The sequence below is a fragment of the Phaeoacremonium minimum genome, assembly GCF_000392275.1.
Source record: "Phaeoacremonium minimum UCRPA7 unplaced genomic scaffold PA7_03_scaffold_449, whole genome shotgun sequence".
Taxonomy (NCBI): Eukaryota; Fungi; Ascomycota; class Sordariomycetes; order Togniniales; family Togniniaceae; genus Phaeoacremonium; species Phaeoacremonium minimum.
The window spans coordinates 28,178-52,652 of NW_006921351.1; the positions used below are offsets into that span (position 1 = coordinate 28,178).

The following is a 24,475-nucleotide window of genomic DNA, read 5'->3' on the forward strand; positions in this document are numbered from 1 at the left end:
TTCGGTGATGGCGGGGGCCGGGTGGTCTAGACAGCACCCCTGTGCAGCTCGGACCCTGCAGCAACTCACCGGCCACCGACAGTAGTTCCCGTGTGCCACTAGTACTAGAGAGCAAGCTATAACACGGGATAGACAGTCGCTTGACATGGTGTTAGGGCCAATGAGCCAGGGCGTGTGCCTTGGAATGCATTTCCACCTTCCCATACGGTAACATCTTTTGATTGCTTTTTGAATGTTGCGTCTTTTTGCCATCAGTAGCATCCGCCGGTGAGAAGGAGTGTGTGCTCATCAGCAATCTACAGGTCTAGAGCTGGCCCGGCTTTTTGGTCTCGGTCTCGGTCTGGCTGGTACTCCGCATGACATGACATGACTTTCGCTCTGAGGTGCTGGTTAGGTTCCTCATGTCACAGCATTGTGTCTCTTCACGATACCACTTGGTACTAGATTCTCCTCCATTAAAACACCTTCAACCGAGCATGTAGCGGAAGCGATCAGACAAAATAAGGGTGATTTGATCCGCACGTGTCGGATATGTCATACAATAGCTTTTGTATAAGGCCGTCGATCCAAGAATTGTCTACGTTATGAAGCGTGACGGGGCCTACCATATCAAACAAACTATCGATGGATCCAGAATTGTATTACGAGTTCTACCCAGGACAGATCCCTTCCACAGACTCAGACTACCAACAACAACAGTCTAGCCTTTCGCTCCATCACGAGTTTAGTAAGTGGACATCTTCCAAAACATTGATCTAGACGTGGAACTCATCTTGACAGACTTTCAAGCTCTGCGCCCGAACACGGACCGGACCTATTTGACGCCCATTTCACATCAGGAGGCATTATCAATACATCGATATCGGTATCAACAGAAGGCTGTTCTCATTGGTATCAACTACTTCAGACAGCGGGGAGAACTCGCAGACTGCGTCCGGAATGCCCAGAACATGTCACAATACCTCATTGGGTATCTTCAGTACCGACCGCAGGATATGATCATTCTGACCGACCATCACTCTGATCCTATGAGCCAGCCAACAAAACGTAACATTCTGTGTGCGATGCATTGGCTGGTCAAAGACACACAGCCAAGCGACTCCCTCATGCTCTACTACTCTGGTAAGACCCCCCGCCTTGGGACGGTAGCGTGAGTGACATAACCTTAATCACATCAGGACACGGCGGATCCACTGAGGAGGTCAATGGTGATGGAGAGTGTGAGCATGACGAAATCATCTATCCAGTGGATTTCAGGCGCACGGGGCATCTCACAGGAGGTGAGATGTACAGAATCATGGTGTCGTCATTGCAAACTGGCGTGCGGCTTACGGCCATATTTGACTCCTATCATACAATCACCGGCCTGACTCTTCCATCCGCTTGTACAACGCAAGGTCTTCTATAGAGTATGGGCGAGTTTCACATATCAAGAATAACAACCACAGTCAGCACTCCAATCAGACGTTGGGAGCAAGCAAGCCTGAGACTAGCGTGTGCCTTTATTGGACTACGCACCATGTCAATACTAGACGAAAGGGCGCCAATATGGCGGCCTTGGAGATAGCCACAGCACGGGGGCTGTGATAAATGTACTGGGCTGCGTTGGGGTCTAAGTCGGCCTGCCAGAATTTGTCTCTGTTCACTGTGGGGCTAAGTACTAAGGGGCTTCTCACCTGGTGAGGCTTTATATGAACCTGGGGCCAGGGAATCTCTGCTAGGGGTAGGTGCTCTCAATTTAAATCTCTATGGAAATGTCTATCATGACCAGTTGATTCATATATAAGTACTGTACGATCACCCAAGGTGGCATCTAAATGCAGCTCAGAACGACGACTTGACCACTATTAGATAGATGAAAAGATGTATAAATTAGATAGTAAGATAATAAGTATTATAATATACTCCCTCTAGGGATACCAAAGTTTCGGTAATAACTCAGGCTTGATTTATACCTCGAGCCAGTATCTGTAGAGCTGATCGTTGCCTTATCGGCCTCCCTGGGGGAATTGAGCTTAGCGCACACGTGACCATGACGACACATGTGTGAATGCACATGCCCTCAGACACAGTCACCAGGCACAACGCAGTCTCCCCATTCACGCGTATCCCCAAAACAATACACAAAGGAAGAGAACTTGATATTCTCATCGTTATTCCCCAATCTGGTTTTCTCCCTTCTATTGGTGGAGCGCTTGATTATCATCATCGTTGTCATCCTCGCCGTCCATCATACCCATCGATCGTCTGTGACGCCAGCAGCCGACCAACCAAGCAACGAAAAAGGCGGCAGAAGCGAGGAGCAGGAAGGTCCATTGTTCAGGCGATCAGTTGATCAGTCGTTCTCAGGATCGATTAATTCATTGACGGGGCATAGGCCGTAGTCTCGGTGCTGCTACTCGTGCCGCCTCCGCCGGCCATCTTCGTTGAAGATGACTTCTTCTCCTTCATTCTTGTCGTCGCCGCCCCCTTCTACTCCTTCTTCTGTTGCTGCTGCTGCGCCTTCATCCAGCAGCTCTCACTGTCATGGTGCCTATCACAAGGACCCTTCTCCAACACGTAATACCGCCCAAGATTACCAGCAGCAGCAGAAGGCACTGCTCCGGCCTCAACCTCCTCCGGAGGATGAGGGGTCTGCTTGCTCGGATGCATCTTATCTTTCTCCTGCGCTCCTCCCCCCTTGGTCTCCTCAAGTGCCGGAAATCAGCGCCGATTTGGCTGGTCTAGTCACCACCGCCGGGAACCAGCATAAAAGTCATGAGGACGGTCGCGACCAAGGAACGTCAGGTACAGCAAGTAAGTAGAACTCCTTATCCCCTTAATAGGATCATCACTGAATTGGTGCTGAAGAACCCCTTTCGTTGACTGACACCAATACTGATGCGTGCATGTCTCCAGCAGAGACTCGTGTAGCTGAAGAACCTTGCGTCTCCGTCCTAGGGCAATCGTCCTCTCATGATGATACAGCTAGTACTGTAGCAACGTACCACGAGATTGGCCCGAGTCCGCGGGACCGCCTGATAGATTTTCTGGACGGACTCCAGCTTCGAGAGGACGGAGAGGGGCCAGTTGACCGTACCTTTAGTCCCCTGATAGGATTTGGCTTGACCGACATCTTTGACGGCCCTGACGAAGGTGGACTCTTCTATCAGGTTGCCTTAGGAGCAACCATAGATCCGCTCTTTAGGGTGTATCCTGGTAACGGGCCCAAACCCTTCACGTTACGGCTTGCTCGTGCTCTCTCAAACCGTACGAACGCGAACGCGGAGGCCGCAGCGGTCATTAGCACCAACACCACAAACCCGTGCCAAAGCTCGCAACGACAAGAACGACTGCCAAACATCATTTTTCCGATTGGTGTGCTATGTGTCGGGAAGCGCAGCTCTCGCGGTGGCAACAATGGTCCCGCTACCAAGTCTACTGCTGCACACGTGACCGGCTATGTAGTCGCCGTCGATATGACCACCGTGACGGGCCAAACGAACGACAGCCCCGTCTGGATTATCTACGACGACTACGAACGTGTTCGTGCCTCGCGCAATCGTAAAAAATTCAAATACTGGCTAAGGCGCTATTCCCTATACGACTGCGGCCCCTCATTTGAGTGCGCCTCCTCTGTGCCACTGTGTACCGAGTGGGAAGAGGATGACGAGGATATTGAGAATTGGGACTACGATGCGCTCTTAACTCTTGTTCCGCCTGGGCTCCTGTTCTCTGGAGTGCTCAGCCTCCCCTCGCATCCAGACGAAACGCAGACTTGGAGGCCTGACGCGGACCATGGCCAAGCCAGCCTGCTTGGGACTAAGAGCGGCGACGGCAGCGACAGCCCTAACCTCTCAGATCCTACCGAGGTCGATATAACAACAAACGATGCAGAAGTAGCGGACGGCCGGCGCGGGCGCAGCAACAGCAATATCCACATCCACAGCAGTCCTGCCGTATCGTTCTTGGATGGGGACCCAATCGCTCGGGTGCTTGCTGAAGACGAAAACAGCTGGCCACATCGACGTGGTCCTTACTACGATGCCGCCTGCATCATGCCGTCGTATCGCCAACTCGGCTGTGCAAGTCTCATCCAAGCCCAGGCTAAGATGTTGGCGACACGCTGCGTCATACCGCAGAGGTGACTTTGCATCCGCCAGCCGCCAGTCGGCGAGATATACGCGAGCGCGAGCACAGGCCTGACTGCTATTGTATTCTATTTGTAACTTTACTGTTCTGACACCTGTCTTTTGTGAGCAGCCGGCCGCCAGCTGGCGATTTGATGCCTGAAGACAAAGGGGCGCGGAAATCCAAGGGGAAGAGATCAGCAAGCAAGCTGGCTGACGCATGTCATCGCGTCATCAGGTATCCATCCACACTATCCCTGATCAAATCGACCCAAGGGACATAGGTGCACGTGCTTGCTTATCATGGAAGATGGAAAGTTTGGTCCATTCTCCCCGTCAACCACGCGTTTTGACTCGTCGTCAAAAAGCTCGCAATGAAAAACAGAAACTAGCAAAAACCAACCAAAAAACCACAACATGGCTTCCAGTCAACCCACCGTTGCTTCGAGTCTTTGCAGCCCTCACCAAGCGCATGTCGCAGTCGCTTCGAATGCTTCCAGGTTTGGAACCGTCCTTGACCAGGTCGCCACTAGGCTCAGGGCAGTTGTCCCCGAGTCAGATGACTGGCTTGCTACACTAGGTGAACTCAAGGCCCAAGTGGCGAGCAGCATTCGATGCTGGGATCTTCTTACGGATCGACTCGGCCCTCAACCGTGTCCAAAGCCGAGTAGAAGCTTCCATAGAAGAGCCGGTTATCTTCTCCTGTATAAATACTCACATTGTATACTACGGCTTCTCGACACCGTCCATGGAGCATTACCTGACATTTCCGCTGACGTTGACGGATCCACGCCGCGAGCGCTCGCGACAGTGCCATCTACTCACAGACCGGCCTCCGGATTGATTGCTGGGGAGGTCTACTCATGCTACCCGTTTGATCGACAAGAAACCCTTACTTTACCGCGAGGATGCATGGATGATGACGGAGATATTAACAACAAACACAAGTCCCTACTCGAGTACAGAGCGGCCCTGGCGGCCAAGATGATGGAATTTGAGCGGGCTTTCGATCTATCAGACCCTAAACGGTCAGAGCGAGAAGACGACATGCCTCACGAGTCATTGCAGGAGATTGCGCTCATGATACTACTGAATGGAGGTCAAGAAGGTTATGGTAAGATAACTGTCTCACATATTTTTTTGACTGTACTGTGATGCCTGCTTACACATTGCCACGCATCCAGATGAAATAGGCCAGTTCCTGAAGCAGCTGAACAAGCCTATCACCCCCGAGCAACGGGCGATCAATGACCAGCAATTTCCTTCCGTTCAACCTCGAACTATAGCCATATATAGGCAGCCCAATGGCTTCTACTTTATCGGCACATCTATCGAGCAATGGGTGAAGTTGAAGGAGCTAAAGAAATACCGGAGGGACCTCCGGCAGGAGCGTATCGACGAGCTGCACGGACAGTGTCCTCGCCATATCCGAGAATACATGGAGGCTCTCAATAAGCCCATCGACGAATACCACACGTCAGACAATAGCCAAGAGAGGAGCGCAAGGGCCACGAATCTCTTAGAAAAGGCATCCGATCAGTTTCGCCACAGAGTCCAAATGCCCGGCTAGATGACTGCCTTTGACTGCTGGGGGGTGAGAAAGCCGCCATGCCTGGCATGCCGACTGCGCTTCGACGTGGTGGATGGCCTCGGGGCCAGCGATGGCGATGGCGGTGTCAACACCAAAGATCACGGCGGCATGCTCGGCCAAGAACAACAACAACAACAACAACAACAACATAATATCTCCAAGTCGTCCTGCTGTGCCGAAGTACTGTGTTGCGCCCAGTTTCTAGCCCACGCTTATTCTAGGTCGCCGCCATTGGCATTGACCATTCAAGAGTCTGGCTGTCTCGCTTGATTTTGAGGGCGTGGTGGTGGCTAAGTCGATTCTCTCACCTTTTTTCTCCTCACCGTACTTAGACAAGGCTAAGAGGATGTACTCACTGGGAGGGATCTTGGCCCTTTGCGCATGCCGCTCACTATCATTGGCAACCCCGAGAAGCCGAAATCTGGGATCTTCACAGCACTTGATCCGCGGCAGCAAGTCATTGCCTAGCTCGCTCATGTTTTCCTTGTGTATATACCCATAAAATATTAGACGATCGACTGTGAGCATTAATTCAGCAAACCAAAATTCACGAAGTATATAGCGATGCTGCAGCATAATGCCGCCCTGTATGCCGGTCCACCTACTGATACCAACGTGACTGAAAGACTTAACCCCTAACTATCCCTTGCTTCTGAGGGGTAGCGGCCATATTGATACAAGGACCGGCTACCATATAGCTATGCTTGCTCATCTAAGTAGGCAAGCAGGTAACAAAATACTCATTCTTTCCAAGGCTATCGCGACACTGATCGTGCAACAATGCTAATGACCGCATGGTATAAACCTTCCCAGGAAAAGACACGCTGTTATTTGCACTGCTTCGGTGATCTTTCGTCAATATCGTCGGACCAAAGACTTGTTGTATATAGACGCTTACGACTTCAACTAACGTGGTCTATGCTTGGGCTTGGCGCTTCCCCTGACCCGGTTGAGAACAGCAGTAGGGTGACAGCGCCATCCCCATTTCCCTCTTTACATTCATTTAGTCACAAATACCGGCCGTTCTTTATGACGCTGTCCGACCTCCCATCCGACATCGCCCATCGGCACAATAGACCATTACTCATGACTCTGCAAATTCAAATCCGTCCCCATTCACGGAGGGAAAGCCTGGCCAGTTTCGAGTATGGAAGCAACCAAGAGCTCTGAAAATGTTTTGCATCACTACGCGGACGTAGCGGTATGGTGGGAAGGCGGCGAAGTCAAGCTCGTTCTAATCGTCAGGATTGTGGAGAGTGGAGAATAGGTATCATTAACCCTATCCTAGAATCAGTTCGTCTCCAAAGGAAATGTCTATTGAGCCAAGGGCGTTCGCTGAGACCATCCCATCAACGATCATTCCTATCGCTTACCCGGCTGCTTGGACCCAGAGAGCATGCCCGACCCATAATGAAGACTCGACCATATGATGCTCCCCACCACCACCGAAAACCCGGACCGAACGGTACCCAGAAGCCACCCGGAAGTGATCAACTTCATTATAGAAAGCCTCGGCGTCGGACCTTTACAGCTTACCATGTCCTGTCTTGCGCTCTTGCCTTCCAAGCATTGCCCACACCACCGAGGAATGCATGCGCTGCATTGAATGAAAGACATGCACTTGAATGGCTCAAGTTTCGAGTTCCCCTCGGATAGATAGATCACGAGAACACCATCCGGACTTTGCAATGCAACATCATTATAGGCAGGGAAAGGGAAGGTGCACGACGACACGGAGGTCGACCTCCTTCCCTAATGCCGTGCTAACTGACGTTGCTGCCTCAAAGCCGCTGGCAGAGCGTCACAATTCAATCAATCGCCCGCTTGCTGCCAGCTGGAGAAGACCATCCGTCATCATAACATCCACCTCGACGTTCACCTGCAATTACACCCTCTATCTGTCTCTTCATCTGTCTCAACGCTGGCCAGCCCTCACAGCGGCATACTCATCTCCAATACGCACACGGTCGATCTAAAGACCGACCCAAGACGCCAAGTCACGAAGGAGGCTCGCGGAGCTAGACCCGCGTCGACATAGAGCCCCAATAGCTGTTATGTCTAATGGGAAGTGCTGCAGTTGCAGAAGCTGCCAGATACCCGAGTATCCATACGTGTGAGTGAGACGACCATGATAAAGTAATGGGGAAAGGGTAGAAGAACAGGATACTGTAACGGAAATCCCACTCTTCGAGCTACAAATAGCTTTGTCGTTATATTTACGATATCATCCGATAGTACTTACTGTACACCTCTGGAAGTAGGAAGTGGTTACTACAGCTCTTTTGTGACAAATCAGATATGACAATTTGGGACAGGGGTGTTAAGCCATAGGTGTCAGTGATAGACCTTACTAGAACAGTTAATTAACCCAAACCCACGACATGCGTTTCATAGTATTCAATTCCACAACTACGAATTCGCTCCAAGGTCAATAAGCGTTTCTATAGGTCTGATATATAGTAGAGGGCGAATTGGGTGTCGTTGATTTCCTTTGCTTAGATTCCTTACATTATGGGTGGTGGCCTGACGGTGATCCGGCTAGAGATCTGTCAAGGTGGGCGGACTTTGACCTCAGCTGCCGAGTAGGCAATGAGTGACTCATCGGTGGGTTGAGACTGAAAAACGGCTCACGCGAAGTACCGCTATGGGAGACCAATGCAGCAGTTTCCATGCTCACCTACAATACCACACGTTAGGCAATAGACAGGATCCAACGGGTGCTGCAAGCAGCGAGGCGAGCCGAGTCTATAGGCTGAACATCCGCGGACCGCGCTCGTTCACCCGAATAGCATGCCTGATGCAAGGTAGGAGTTGGGACTCCCCGAGTCTAAGCAGTAGAACTTTGAAGATACAAACTTATACCTTTCTAAAGTGGCCCCTCGCACTTTTCTTGTCCCATCCTACAATTCATCCTCTCGGAATCTCTTCCTGATGCGATTCTTGTCCATAAACATGACGGATCTTGGGGCTGAATGTCTGCCACAGAAAGACAGTTGCCTTTCAAGAAGCCGTCAACCGTGTCCACATATGTGTTCTTTTCATACACCTCAGAATTGATGACACCGTCCACAGTACATGCTCATAGCATTTGGACTCTCCTTCTTCAATGGACATGCTTGATCTGCACCGGTGTCACTCCTTCCAGAGTGTAGCGCCGTCCCATGTACTGCTTAGGTGGATGTGACCGCTGCACAACCTGGGATCTCCGGTAGGACTATGAGGTATAGCACAAATCCCCATTGCTGCTCTTCCAGCCCGACCCCTTGGCTCCAGGTCAGCGCCCACCGCACAGTCGCAGGCAAAACAGCCTGACGTGGTGAAGGCAGCTTGCTCTGCATGATGATGCGACCGCTCGTTTTCGTACACTCCAGCAAGAAGTCGAAAGAGTCGTAGAGTGACAGGAAAGCAGGAAGATCTAGGGCCACCGAAAGGTCTGCCGAGAGAATCCGAGCCGACTGCCACGGGCGGTCCATGGGCTGCAGATACTTCTGGAGAGCCAAGATGCGTCGAGCTTGGTTGCGACGTTCATGTCTCTACCGATGCCTTTTCGAAGTCATCGCCTTGTTGATTGCTTGTCTGCTTAGCATGGTAGGGAGCTGCAGGCGACGGTTGATCCAGGACTGTCGGCGAGATGATGGGATGGTGAAGCGACCGTGTCGGGTGAGAAGATACGTTTGGATGGGCCGACGACGGATGTGTGCGGCAGGTATGTGACTCAGTTCGGAGGATGTGCAGAGGAAATGGGTAGAATGTAGAGCTCCTGTAGGTGCAGATGTGCTGATGCCTATGCCTGCTTGGTACTCTCCCGAGGCAAAGGACATAACCAGGCCAACAGGTCCCAGGGCGGCGACTGGCTCTGGCACAGACATGGCGTGATGCGAAAGACAGGCGTATGTGAGTCAAGAGACAACTAGTCGTGTGACAGGCAATCGTACAGAAAGCGGAGAAATAGAAATAAAAAAGAGTGCTGATGAGGTGTATCTATGAAAGGGATGGTCTAAGTCAGATGAAAGGGGAAGGAATGATGCTCGCGTGTTGTTGGAGAAGTGAGAAGTGATTTGGGAAAAGGAAGAAGATCAAGGGAACGACATGAGAAAACCACGGGGAAACCGAGGACTTTATCAATTCAAGCTCGAACATTTCACGATTCGGTTCTGGGGAACCAGGAACCGGAAAACGGGTTGTTGGCGGATGTGCATCTGCCCCACATCCGGGAGCCAGGTCGGCGCTCCACCCGGAGACGGGATCGGAGGCGCCGGGCATTGCAACGGCGTTGTGGTACTGAAGTTCAGATCGCTGCTGACGCTGCCGGGCTATTTTTAGTGGGGGTCGGGACACCGAGCTGGGTGGATCGGACGAGGGGAACTGTCTGATTGGTAGCCAGATCTACCAAAGGATAAAAATAAAAAGGATGCCCCCTCCAGTTCTGCCCGGTCTCGTACCTCAAACAGCTCTTGCGAAAGAGGACAGATGTCACTAGCAAGCCTTCCAGGAAAGCTTCCGCGAGGACTGAAGTGAAATTGTAGTACGTTAATGACGGTCTGCAGCCAGCTGCTCAAAAACAGGAGCACCACTTGACTTAGGCGCGCGGGGTCGGTGAGCATGGCACTGTGTCCAGACCAGTCGGACTGGCGGTTAGTCGTCAAACACAGGCAGATGCATGAGCTGCTATTCTGGTCTAGAGAACTGGAAGCCAGCGCTTATGGACATGCACTGCTGCTCCGTGAGCAGACTGATTTGTCAGAGGGGCCTGGCATCGCCGGGGGGTCAGGGCACCACCAAAAATGGGTTCGCCGTCTGAATCTTGTCCCACACCGTCATAAGTTGCAGTAAAGAGATTGGATACCGGTACAGTGACCAGAATGGGTAGCAAAAACGGTCTAGCTGTGGATTATATAAGGTGGTCTGCCGAGCTAAAAGATACCCTCGCATCTGGTGGATCCAACAGGAGAAGACTTCTTATTTGATTGGGCAGGGTTTTTAGCGCCGGCAGATGGATTGGCTGAGAGAAGCCGTCGCGCGCTAACAGCGCGGCAAACTTTCATGACGCCGGTCCCTTTTGATTCTAAATCTATGAGATGGATTGTTTCTCTTCGCACCATTATGGCTATATTCGTCGGGATGTCAATTCAGGATCCCACGAGACGAGAATCACGGCACGGCACGAAAAGAATGGAGAAAACATGTTGTGCAATTTGAAGAGGCATTCAGCCCTTCGTACTGCATTGATCATCTATCTACTGACTGGACTGCTTCACTCACTGCTACATCGGCGAGGAGACGCCCTTCTGGATAGGCAACGGCCACAAATGCCGAAATATATGCTTCGGCCTGCGACAAGAAAATCTGCCATACAAGTGACCACATCCTTCCTTGCTTGCCCAACAAGATCTTTTCATTCATCCATCAATCAGTCTTCCCTCCACCGCTCAAGCAAGATACGAGAGCTTGACGTCGCCTTCGCCGAAGAACTTGGCCAGCTCGGCGTGCATGTTCGCCAGCACGATGTCAAAGGGGGTGTAGAGGTAGATGCCCCGGAGGTCCACGCAGCGCCCGACAAAGTAGATGGCGACTTTGCCGTTGTCCTGAGCCTGAGCCTGAGCCTGCCCCTCAAGAGTCGATTTCTGCGCTTTCTCGTTCACGGGGCCGCCGAAGAAGAGGCCGACGGGCACATTCGCCGGGCTGCGCAGCAGCGCGCCCGAGTCGCCAAAGTCGGCAAATGTGTCGAATCCCTTGGCGCAGACGACCACCTTCTCGACGGTGTTCAGCTCGAGGCGATCGATCAGTGAGCCGGCCTGGTCGAAGCGCTCGTATCGTCGAACAATACACTCAGTGCCGGCCAATCGGCCGACCGTGACGCCGGTGGTACGGCCGACCTTGTAGACGTACTCGTTGCCATCGTAGTCCTTGTACTTATACTCCTCCTCCGCATGAAGTAGTACCTTACGGACATTTGCAGTTGGGGCCTAACTTGGACGATCTTGTCAGTTGCGTTCGGCCACGTAGGCAGTAAGTGCACAGAGAACAGATTGGGGAAGAAGAGAATGGGAGTGGGGATGGTCTCACTCACATTGGTGACGAATGCATCGCTAGGAAGACGCGAATCATCGACCTTGACCAAACCCCAGTCCAAGTAAGAGAGGGGACCGTCTTCGAAGGGGGTTACTGTGCGCAGGCCTGAAGTGCACATAACGGAGCCGAAGTGTGTCTGGAAGGTCTGTGCCGTGGCCAGTCGCTCATTTGCTTGCACGATAGCTAGGTTGATCGCAGCACGATCAGTCGGGATGGATTTTGGACCGAACACAGAACCAGTTGTAGGTCGGGCCATGCAGGCTTCTTGGAAAAGTTTTTCCTTGACAAGGTTCACGATCAATTGTTGTGAATCTGCGGGAGAGGGCTGGTCGACCAGAGGGTGCTTGGGCCAAGAGACCCTGATAGCCTCACCGCGATCTATTTCTATGTCAGCGTTCCCCTGGCAAACGTGATGACACACTGTGTGAAGGCTACCGAGGTGGATACGTACTGGGACAGAGGACATGATGACAGGTGACGCCAAGTGTATGGGCCTGAATAAGGGAGCCATCATGATCATTTCTGCCTTGCTACTGGCAACGACCGTCATTGCCGAAGGTGCATCGATCGTCGTCGTCATCGAACTCATCGAAGCCGACACTATTGTAATCAGCAACACTGTCACCGCGTGGAGCGACGATCTCATAGGCGTTGTCCCGTCATGACCTAGTCGTCAAAACTCTAGATTGACATCAACGCTGGCACCACTACGGCCACGGCATCAGTGCCGCTCACCAAAGCCGAGATCCTCGTCGTGGCAGCAGAGACAGTGGGCCTTATCACGGCTGTCCAACAGATCCTGGACACTATCGTCAGGGCGAAGCCCAAATTTCGATGCGATACAGTTCAGCTCGATCACTTAGTCCCTCTCGAGGAACCAAAGGACCGCGTCGCCCCAATTTGGGATAGCGGTTATTACTAAGGTTCCCGCATCTCTGTAGGAATCTACCAGCGCCTTACTTGCCCAGATTGATCAAGCATTTACAAATGCCATTGCTGCATATAATTAATCGCTCTAGGAGGGAGACGCCCAAAGCAAGGGTAGTCGAGGCTGTGAAAGTCTTCTTCCAATACGTCACCCTCCTTCGAGAGAGCTCTCCGCAGAAGTGGATCTTCGACGAGCAAAAAGGTATAGCAGAGCTTCAAGATATTATTACACCGCAGCGCTAGTTTTTGATACTCTTTCCACTTTTGCTTACACATTAAGGGTCCCATAGCCAGTTCCATTTCCCCTTAATGTATCGACTTCCTCCATTTCTTCATAATTCGCAACGTCACTATATGCTCCTGTTAATACCGGGTATGGCGTCTCCTTGTAAATCTTCTGCACCCTCCGCGCGCTGGTCAAAAACCGCTCCCGAATACCGGCATAATCCTTTACGGTCAACTTCCAATCCCTTTTCACAAACTTTCCCCCTACAAGCACGTGCTCTATATCCCCGACGTTCGCGTGCAGTATCACAGCCGCCACAGGATCAACCCATCCTAGAAGGCCAGGGCTATCAGTGCTGAAGACCACAAGGTCCGCTTTCGCGCCTTCAGCAATAATACCGAGATCGTCGCGATGTAGAGCGAGGCCGCCGTGCCTAGTCGCCATCAAGAACGCCTGGTTGGCAGACACTGGGTTGTTCACCGGAACGTTCCACTTGTCCAGGACCTGCTCGTAAAGAACTTGTCGTACACTCTGTAGCCAGAACCTAGCGGAAGTGATCATATCTCCAGAGAAGGTGCTGTGCGTATCGATGCCAAGGGCACCTTGGTCTGCGATGTGGTATGCAGTTACGGGACCGACGCCATAAGCTGCTTCCGACTCAGCAGTCGTGGAAATGTACTGGTTCGTGCTACGTAGGAGAGACGCTTCTCCAGTAGTGAGCCCATTCGCGTGCGAGAAGATCACTGGCGTGCTGATGTTAAGAAAATTGTAGGAGTGCAAGACCTCGGGACCGTTGATATTGCCATAGCTTCCGCTGCCATAGTGAGTGGTGACGACAGAGACATTGGCTTGCCTTGGTATCATCAGTATCGTTTGGTAAGATTAGCTATGGAAGATCACTTACCTGGCAGCATCAATCAGGCTATTCACTCGGTCCACAGGGGAAGTACTCCATCCATCAAAAGCAATACCCAGGGAGACAGTGGTATTCCTGTATTTTCCTTCCTCGGCCACGCTTAGTAATTTTGCAAGTTGATCCTCAAAGGTCCAACCGTTATTGAGCTCATGTACGGTGAATGCGTGAAACACTCTTGCGCCGCCATCAATGGAGCCATCGAGACCGGCTTGAGCCGTTTCATTAGACCAGGAGCCGTGAGCATGGTCCAGAATCGTGGTGACACCAGCATTCAATGCCTCTAGCTGACCAGCTAACTGGCCAATGTACACATCTTCGGCCGTGAACTTATCTGCAGCAGCGTACTCTCCGTAGCGGACAAAATACTCGGCGAGACTCGTGTTCGATGCAATTGTTTTGAAAGCGGTCTCCCATCCATGCCGATGCGTGTCAACAAAACCGGGACTCACAATCTTGCCAGTGACATCGATTTCCTCCGTCCCTTCGGGAATGGCGAGAGCGTCCGATTGGACATCGAAGAGGGAAACAATCCTATCATCAACTATCAGCACAGAGGTGTTGTGCAGGACTTGGAGAGCCTCTGTATCCTGGTCGAAAGCAATAACAGTTCCCCCGGAAAGCAAGATTGACGAGGCTCTCGAGATTCCTAGGATTCCACAGAAGCACAAAGCCATCAGGCATCTTAATGCAGGTGAATGCACGAGCAGCGGCATGGCGAGTGATGACCGATCGACTTGTTTCTATTATCGAGCAGAGAGGTGTGGAGAGATCAAGTCACAACCTCCGTAGAACGAACAGCTTTTAAGCCCAGTTGCACGGCAGCACAATGCAATGCAATGCCTCAGCAGCAGTAGTTATCCCTTGGCATATTACAAACTCCTCGTTCCGCTTAATAATTCGAACATGGCGATCGGACATACGATATTGATGGCCTGGCCCGGCTCTGAGACCTCTAGTAGACTGCGGAGAAATCCATGTACGCCCGCATCCGGCGGACACAAATACGCCCTCCCTTGCTATGTGCGGCTTATTCTGTTCACCTGCTAGTCCGGCACTTGTTTCCCCAGTCTTGTGCTTGGCGTTGAAAAGTCATTGTGGCCGAAGGGTTAACAGTAGGTAATTTCGTTTCTTGATTCGATTGCGATCCACCGTGTCTTGCAACCCCTCGTACATGGACCGCCAAGAAGACCCCACTACGGCTCGCCGCTCGTTTGCTCAGGCCGAGCGACGAGTTTTCCTTGATTCTTCCTATGACTGCCGACCGGGCGTTTGGTGCTTTCTAGGTTGGTGCCATCGAAGGGAGGGGTAAGGTAAGGCAGCTACGTTATCCGAGAGCGAGAGTCGGTGTGGGTTCGCAGGATAACTAGTGGTTTACGAGACGGTATCCCCAGGTTCAGGCCGGGGTGCCTGAGAGCCGGCTGGCATTTTACTCTTGGCCAGATTTTATGACATATCGCTACAGCGCTCGCGTTTTCTCTAGGGTCCGGCTCGCGCTCTCGGACCCTTCGCGCCCAACACGGGAGTGTAATCGTTCGGAAATTTGTTGCTTTAATAGACCTCACGCCAAGATCAATTCAGATCAGAATTTTCAACCATCCTAGAACCATCCTAGCTGTCATCCACCAATATGCTCATCCTGATTGCGGGTATCACGGGCATGTGCGGCCAGCCGATCGCCAGAGCCGCTCTTGCTCAAGGCCATATGGTCCGTGGTTTGGGCAGAAGCCCGGATAAGCTGAGTAAGGACATCGCCTCCCAGCTGGAAAGCTTTGTGCAGACCAACGACGTGTTTGATACGGCTGCTTTGGACAAGGCAACCAGAGGTGCCGATGCTGTTGTATGCGCTCTGAGCCCTGCGCCTGAGTTGGTGGTGGGCGGACAGCTTGCTTTACTACTGGCAGCAGAGCGGGCTGGTGTCAAGGCAGGTAGCCCCGGATAGGGCTCTATGTAGCTGGGAGCGGGAGAACCTCATACTGACCTCAAGACTATCAACCGGACAGATCTTCCATGCTGCGTCCTGGAACTACGACTGGACCAAACTGCCGCTCGGCTATCACGAAAACTATGACGCCTATATTGCCTTTAAACGCACTGCTGAGCTCACCAGTACTATAAAGCCCTTATACGGGTTCACTGGTGGCATCATGGAATGGTCATGGTACTACAGCGACCGCGGAAATCCAATAGACGCCAAATCCCGGACCGTGTCGTACTTCGGCGACGGCACGGACCAGTCGATCTGGATCACGGTGGATGATCTAGCAGCCTATACACTGAAAGCAATCACAGCGCCTGGGGCATCCAACGGGGGGTTGTATTATGTCGAGAGTTTCCGATGCTCCTGGCTGGAGCTGGGTAAGACGTATGGCGAGACGCATGGCATCCAGATAGAGGGTCATAGTCTTGGTGATGGGAACGTGCTTGAGGGCATACTTCAGAAGGCACGGCAGGAGTATAGTCCACGGGATTACCCGAAGTATATCGGTCTTGTATACGCTAAATTGATTAACGATCCAGCCATGCTGTATGAAGCGACAGATAGCAAAAGGTGGGCAGATGTCAAGCAGACGAGCATGAAGGAATGGTTTGAACAGCATCCAGATGTCTGAAGCCTCTCGTACAACAGGGAGGCTGAATTATGAAACTATTACTGGGAGTGTTACTAGTTGATAGTATTTAGTAACCACATAGTAAATGTTCATCTTCTTTAACCTGTTCGTCTTGCTAGTAATAGGCGGCGGCTCATGCCGGGAAGATTTAGGTGTGTGTACTGACCCTGGGACTATCAGTAGTCGGCTCAGTTGAAAGCTGAGTTGATAATTCGTGGACGAGCCGAACCTGCCGTACATGTAACCGGTAATTGCGCCTTCAATGGCGTAGGACTCTCTAGAATACCCCGCCATTGATGTTTGGCACATGCGTTCTCGTGATCAAGAATTCACGGTTCATAGGGTGTAGAGCCGGGGCCTGCATGAACCGGACCTTATGAGACACCATGGAAGTGAAATTCATTCCAAGGATTCGGAGTCCGGGAGGATTGGGAATCCGAGACCCGGTTCGCGAACCGCGCTGTAGTGTTGTAGAACGGCGGTCCTCCTCCAAGATGGTATAAGATAGAAGATGGATGTAGAGTAGTTCTCTCAATCACTAGACAAATGATTTAGTTACACCTAGACATCTCCGTCTCTTCCTACCTGGTCTTTGTTTAGCCTGAAGTTAGCCTACAGATATCATGTCTACCACCCCTAAGACCTATCTCATTACAGGTGCCAACCGCGGAATCGGCAAGGGCTTCGTTGAGATGCTCCTCCAGCGGCCCGGCACTACTGTCATCGCCACTGCCAGGGACCCGGCTAAGGCGGTAACCTCGCTAAACGAGCTACCCAAGGCTACAGGCTCTCGGCTTCTCATCGTCAAGCTCGATGCCCAGGTAGACGCCGATGCTGCGAGAGCTGTTTCTCAGCTACGACAAGAGCATAGTGTCACCTCAATTGACGTCGTTATCGCCAATGCGGGCATTTCGCACTCAGGCGCTCCGGTTATTCAAAATTCGGCCGAAGCGCTACGAGATCACTTCAATATCAACACAATCGGCCCTGTCACCCTCTTCCAGGCCGTCTACCCTCTGCTAAAGGCCAGTTTGACTAGAAATCCTATCTTCTTGCCCATATCGACCATGATTGGGAGTATCGGGTGTCAAGAGAGCTTGTCTGCGCTCCCGGCAACTTTCTGCCCCTATGGCGCTAGTAAGGCGGCGCTGAACTGGATCGTGAGCCGCATTCACTATGAGGAGCCTTGGCTGACTACCTGGGCCGCGCATCCTGGTCTCGTTTTGACGGATATGGTTGCGATACTCACCTCTCAGGGTGTTGACCCTACCAGTATTGCCGCCATTAGTGTCGAGACGAGCGTTTCCGGCATTCTGAGACAGGTGGATGAGGGTACTCGTGAGAAGCACGGAGGGAAGTTGAGGAGTCACGATGGTACTACGCTGCCATGGTAGGCCGCAAGAATAACGTGAGAAACGAAATTACAATGAGACCAAGGATTGCAGCCCAGAGTATCAAGAAGATTGAAACTGTAAGACGATTATGTTTTATAAATTGAAAACACATCGTAAAGCCCAAACCACTGGGGCGCAGTATACGGAGACCGGCCGCTGTATGCACGGATACCGGTCGAAGGCCTTACGGCGCCTCCGTACAGCCTGCTCTGCGACCCTTTTACAAAGTTCAAGAAATATAAATCACTAAGTATAAGTAGGCTAGAAGCTTATTACAGCGTAGTGAGGCTTACTAAGTGGACTTCTTTGTAAATTACTACCGTACCCCGTCATATACAAACATCAGCCCAATAATACGTCCATATATCCAATCCTAGAAAATCATCTTTGTACATCTTGGCTATCTCATCGTCCGCCGCACCCGCACACACCAACAGAGGCATGAAATGGTCGGCAGCGCCAGGTGGGTGTGCTTCATAGCTATGAATAAAATCTCTCCACCCCTCCAGGGCCTTTGCCCTGTCTTTCCACTTCTCCTTTGTCACCGCGGCGGTCAACGCCACATTCCATTCGCTGACGCTCTTAGTAAACATCGTAGGTGCCTTAGTATTGGTCATCATTAACGGAATCACTCTGCGATTGTTGTGGATAGAGGCGAATCCAGAGCCCACAATGGCGATATTGGAATCTCGGAGTTTCGAAAGGGCGCGCCCAATGCGAAGATGTTCAGCAGGGTCTTCATTTGCAAGGATTGATAGCTGGATGATGGGAATGTCTGCAGCCGGATTGATGAGCATGAAGGGGATGAAGACGCCATGATCCCAACCTGTCGTATCTCACTCATTAGATTGACCAATATGTATCATCGCTTTTGACTGCGGGCCAGACAGTCGCGAAGTGGTATCGGGACGTGGTATTGCCCACTCACCTCGTCTGCTATTGAGAATAGGGTTTAAACCTTCCTCCGTAAGAACTTTCTTGATGTCCTCGGCGATAGCGGGCGATCCCGGAGCCTCATACTTCAGGTTGTATGCTTCCCTTGGGACACCGCCATAGTCATAGTAGAGATCATGGTGACTTGCGGATGAGATGGTAGGCTGATATTCGGACCAGTGGGCCGTCACGCAGACGATACCTCGTGGTGCCTCAGGGGTACCAAGCTTGAGGATCTTGGGAACTCTGGTTTTTAGGGAATGAATGATGTCTTTATGACCCGGCCCACCGATTACAGGAAGCGGTCCTGAGCAAAGAGCATTAGCTTAACTGACTTGTTTGTCTTGTTCACAAGGAGCGTTGAAATCCTACCCCCACCGTGAGTTATACAGATCACTGACGCGCGTGTCATGGTGAGATTTTATAAAAGAAATATGAAGATGGCTTATGGAGTCACGCAGGTGGTTCTTTTAATTTCACTTGTCGTAGATGAGTTGGTTCCGCGTTACATGTTATGGGCAATGTTTTATAAACTCACTGTAAAGTATTGGTCCGGACTTTAGAGTGCTGTCATAAGCGGTCAAGTCGCTTTCCACTATCACCCGAACAAAACCGGCACACGCGCGCTACTACGCAGTAAGTCATCCCGCGCGTTAAGTCACCCCGCGCGGTGTGGCAGGCATGTGTCTTACCATGCCTGGGCCGATCCACCTTTCAGGCATTAAATATCTGTTACGTAACAAGGGTCTCCTAGCTAGACATGACTGTCACGGCCAGAAACCCGACCACCCCTCACGCAGAACGAACGGAATAAAGGATTAATAGAAACGCAGGGACCAGGTCACGTGTAGATAAGATAAAGAATCATGCCTCCGTCGGGAGCAATGAGCATGGATGAGCAGTCGCTCATTACTGCTCAGTGAGCCTCACTGGGCAGGCATTTCAGAGTTCTATATAAGTCTACGCTCACAGCCATGAGCCTAGAAATGAAGAGCCTTCAATAATAGTTTTATTGTCTACGCAAGTAGCCATCGTTAAGTCTCTGCTCACCAGCAATTATTGGCTATCGTTTCGTTCAGCCCAAAACTTCAGAGATGGGTATCCTCCATTCATCACATAGATCCCTGATCCTATACTCGGTGGAAACACCCAACTCCTGGTTGATATCTCGCAACATACCCGCCAAGCGTCGGCGCTCCGACATCTCCGTTAGACAACGCCCAGATACATAAAGGGGCTGTACCATGTGCATTCTGCTGGCATCGTCCACCATTCCTAGTGCGATCGAAATGATTTGCTTTGCGTGATAGCGTAACTCATCCTGCAGAACTCGGTAGGCGCGCAGCAGGTCAAAGTGTCTTCCCTGGTCTAAAGAGCCACCTATAAGATCCAATGACTGAGGTTGCATTATCAGAAGAAGGCTCTTGGCCATGTGGTAGTATGCCATAGCCACTGCGCAAGGGCTGTTTGAGAACCAAGCTTCCTCGGCGAATATGCTTAGACGATGATCGCTGACACCATCTTCGTGAGGTAGCACTGTATCTGCCTGGAATGATGGAGGAAGTGCGCCATGCCAGCGATCAAATCGATACCGTAACTGAGTCCAATATGTATCTCGAGGTTCGTGTTCGTCTAGTGATGCTGATATGGGCCCTTGGAGACTTGTCTGGCTGGCAGAAGCATTGATCAAACTAAACATCAGCTGGATCAAGTTGTAGAAGGCGGCGCCTTCTCGACCATGTCGAGAGTTGACCACCGTGCGTGATATCGGGTCATCATGAGTGGGATCAGAGTAGTCCAAGGGTAGCAATCCCATGCTGCGCCAAAGATCGAGATTGTCGGAGTCAATCTGTGTCGGGGTTCTATTAATGACTAGACCTCAGTTAGCGTGGACTATTGGTGCACGTAATCCAATACTGTTGATAGTGTTCTTACATGATAACTCGAGATCGTTGAGAGCTACAGACCAGAACAGCGGCTGTATTGTAGATGTCTCGGATAGCATATCCATACCCGGACTTGATTGCGCACACATGGTGGCATCGTTGAGTTTTAACAACTTGACCACCCCGCCGACATGGCCGGACCAAGCCCTCATCGTAGCGCTCAAACGCTCGTACTGTATCAAGATGCACGCCGCCACCAGAGGGCTTGTGTCAGTCCGTGGTGCCACAGAGCTATGGCTGGCTGGAGAGCCGCCGATGAGCATGTAGACTTCGGACAGCGAGGCGGGGAAATCAGTGCTGCAATGACGCGATATCTCGTTGGCAAGCAAATGTATTGCCCGTTCGTAATACTTTGCACCGTACCAAAGGTAGTCGCGTTGGCTCCTCTCGATGGTCTGCTTGACGAGCATGTTGCCTTTAGTCGGGGTGACACGCGAGGTAGGTTCTGCCATTTGGCCCATCCGCTTTGCTGCTAGAGCGCATGCGGAGTATCTGATAAGTGCATTCGTCTTTGCTGTGAATAAGACATGGTGACTAAAGTATTGGCCTTGGCCAAAGATATCCATACTGCACACTATAGTATCAGCACGTTTTCCAAAGATAACGAGTATTACTAGTCGTACCCCTTTGCGAGACCCTCTGCGTATTGGCGGAGAAAGAAGGCGACTTCGTCCCTCTCCGTGATAGATTCTTGGAGAGATAGACCTCGGTGGTCCCCGATGGCATTGACGGCGAGCAGGTCGGGCGTACCATCTGGTTACACTCAGTCATTTCCTTGGGCTTGAAAGTAGGTTGGACATGGGGCAAGTTGACAAACCGTGTGGAGAGTAAGCGCCTGATGGCGTTGTTACATGGGTGTCACGAGGGCTGGAAGCCAGAATAGAGAAAGAGCCTATGGCCGGTTGTGGAGCGTGAGTCAAGCTGGCATGTGCAGGCGATCCCGCAAGGACCACGGCGGCAGGGGCAGGCTGTCGTAATGATCCATCCCGACGACGAGGGAGACGTTCCGTGGTCGGGGTGGCTGTAGTAGCTTCCGGACTGAGACGGCTGGGTTGAATGGGAATGGGGCTGGTGGTGGTGAGCTGGGGTGAACGGCCAGCTTCGGGAGGCTGAGGCTGGTGCGGATCGATGAAGACGACTGATACACATACACATTAGCACAGTGCCAAAGACGCAAGGCCCCGGGGGGTGAGGATGAGATCGGCCTCCGGCAACAGACCATGCTCCGGGACTTGTGCCCAGACAATGCCCGAGTCCGAGTCCTCTTCGGCTCTGGGTCGACTGGGGCGGCGCGGGTTATGGAACGAACGGGCATCGGCTCGGAATAAGCTGCTGCCAATCGAGCAGGATCTCCCGGTCTGGCGGCACTGCCCACAGTCTGGCTGTGCCTCGTCACATTTGACCTTTCTCTTGCGGCACTCAAAGCTAATCGACCAGGCCAGGCCAAGCTACTTAGCACCCATTGCTGTTGCTGGAAATATGGCACCAAATGGCCATCGTAGTGGCAGCGGGGTTGGGTTGAAATGGGAGACAACTCACCATCCCTTGCGAGACCTTGCGCGCCGCATGTTGCATCGTCACCTGCTCATGGCAGTACTGTACAGGGAGAAAGGTGGAGGAAAGGGATTCTGGGGAAAAGAGGAACCACATCACATCACCATGTGGAGAATGTGGAGAATGCCCACAACGATTTGATCAGATGACTCTAACAGGCAGACTAACGTCAGTCAGTGTCTGGATCAGGCAATATTGGCGCCTCGCCTTAAGGTCGCCCTAGCAAAGTTCCAAGTGGATCTACCCACATGCGATTTGTCTCCCGTGTCTAACGTTAGTCTGGACATTCGCATGAATTTCCTCTTTCGGCTTCAATCTGCGAGAATAGCTGTCCGACTAGGTAAGCAGGTATCGCAACGCAACTTCAAAAGCGCGAGTCCAAGGACCAGAAAGCGAACAGAAAGCGAACAGCTTGTATATCCCAGTCAAAGTTGATTGGCACGTTCTATTCTTCTTCAGACACCCGACCTCACCACTGACTGAAGATACCATACTAGCCACCATTGGCCATAATGCCTCTCTACCAGCCCCCAGACGTCAACGCCCATGTCCTCTCCCAGTTCTCCCTGAAGGGCAAGATAGTGGCTGTGACGGGCGGTGCCCGGGGAATTGGTCTCGAAGTGGTCCGCGGCATGGCAGAAGCTGGTGCCGATGTGGCTGTCATCTACTCCACGAGCACAGACGCACCCGAGATCGCCGCCAAGATTGCCCGCGAGACAGGCGTGCGCGTTGAGGCCTTCCAATCCAATGTGGCCTCTCGGGATTCCATAAGCAAGACCCTGAGCCAGATTGCCGCCGGCTTCGGTCGCGGTCGATTAGACGTCGTGGTCGCCAACGCCGGCGTCTGCGCCAACATCCCTAACTTGGAGTATACAGAGGAGACGTGGGCCAAGAACAACAGCGTCAACTATGACGGTGTGATGTGGACTGCACAAGCCGCCGGAAACATCTTCAAGAAGCAGGGGAAGGGCAATCTGATCATCACTGCGTCCGTCAGCGCCATTCTCGTCAACATTCCCCAGACTCAGGCAGCCTACAATGCCTCCAAGGCAGCTGTCGTCCACCTCGCAAAGAGTCTGGCCGTGGAATGGACAGAATTTGCCAGAGTTAACTGCATTTCGCCCGGCTTTATCATGACAGAAAGTGAGGAGCGCTCCTGACAGAAAATCAAACCGACTGGAACACCAAACCTAACTTGCTCTTTCTAGTGCTTACCCGGCAGCCAAAAGAGATCATGGACCAGTGGATGGGCATGATTCCAGGCAGACGAATCTGTCACCCGGCTGAATTGAAGAGCGTATAGAACACTCAATTCCGTGCCTCCGATGTGTCTACATTAGCTAACCTTTCAATTGCAGGCATATGTATTCCTCGCGAGCGACGCTTGCTGTTATATGACAGGAAGCAATATTGTCATTGACGGTGGTTATACCCTGCCATAGAGATAGATGTCGGAACGACAGAGGCAAGGCTTTCGTCGCAGACTTTTTGCGGCGTGATTAGCTGGTAGGACAATAAATGAAAAGGGGTTGCAGACCAACCATTTTTATATACCCTCGCACATACAAAAAAAACAAAGAAGCCTCCGGGACTGCAAAACATGTGTCTATTTGCGCTGTGTTTTAACACCTGCAGATATGGAGAATAATATTTTCCCACCTCAAAAACTACAAATTACTAGTAAAGAATTATTATCACATTTGCCACAATTCAGTAGTCTGATATTTCGGTCAGAATTTGCTTCAAATTTGATGTTGATATAAGGGCTTACAGTTGACTCCTTTGTTAACACTGCGCAAATAGATATTCTACACCGTGCCAATAGACACTCTTCTGGACACTCTGTTCTTGCCATTCTATGCTGATTCATATACTAAGTCAAAAAGAGAAAGCTGAGCCAGAAGAATCGGGTGATCGAGATAGGATCGCCTTATCAGTGACAGGGCATAATCCCCACCCCCAAACTCAATATCTAAAGGGTTCCAATGCGGGTTTCACGGCTTTCAATGCAGCTTTTGGCATGGACTAAGATATTCAAAAGGAAAGGGGAACCAGAAGGTTGTTACGTATCGTTTCTAGCAATGTTGAACTAAACGCAAGCCCTAGAGCTCTGTTGCACCCCGCAACAGTGAAGAATATCTGACAAAAGTAAAGGCTTAGAGAAATATCGAGAACGTTCGATATACAATATTGCTTTC

At 51.5% G+C, this 24,475-nt stretch overlaps 4 protein-coding genes across 4 annotated transcripts; 3 read left to right on the plus strand and 1 right to left on the minus strand.

Moving 5' to 3' along the window:
- Positions 1-5,093: 5,093 nt before the first annotated feature.
- UCRPA7_6051 (hypothetical protein) lies at positions 5,094-5,679 on the plus strand (the record flags this gene model as incomplete). Its single annotated transcript, XM_007918600.1, has 2 exons — positions 5,094-5,223; positions 5,294-5,679. 2 exons carry the CDS (start codon positions 5,094-5,096, stop codon positions 5,677-5,679), a joined length of 516 nt encoding a protein of 171 aa, XP_007916791.1.
- A 5,450-nt stretch (positions 5,680-11,129) lies between these two features.
- On the minus strand, positions 11,130-14,515 carry UCRPA7_6052 (putative amidohydrolase family protein; the record flags this gene model as incomplete). The annotated part of the gene is made up of 5 exons (XM_007918597.1): positions 11,130-11,666; positions 11,771-12,150; positions 12,508-12,578; positions 13,182-13,778; positions 13,830-14,515. The coding sequence occupies 5 exons, from the start codon at positions 14,513-14,515 to the stop codon at positions 11,130-11,132; spliced, it is 2,271 nt and encodes a 756-aa protein (XP_007916788.1).
- Positions 14,516-17,073: 2,558 nt separating this feature from the next.
- UCRPA7_6053 (putative aflatoxin biosynthesis ketoreductase nor-1 protein) lies at positions 17,074-17,844 on the plus strand (the record flags this gene model as incomplete). Its single annotated transcript, XM_007918594.1, has 1 exon — positions 17,074-17,844. The coding sequence occupies one exon, from the start codon at positions 17,074-17,076 to the stop codon at positions 17,842-17,844; it is 771 nt and encodes a 256-aa protein (XP_007916785.1).
- Positions 17,845-22,789: 4,945 nt separating this feature from the next.
- Positions 22,790-23,437, plus strand: UCRPA7_6054 (putative short chain dehydrogenase reductase family protein; the record flags this gene model as incomplete). The annotated part of the gene is made up of 1 exon (XM_007918598.1): positions 22,790-23,437. The coding sequence occupies one exon, from the start codon at positions 22,790-22,792 to the stop codon at positions 23,435-23,437; it is 648 nt and encodes a 215-aa protein (XP_007916789.1).
- Positions 23,438-24,475: the final 1,038 nt, after the last annotated feature.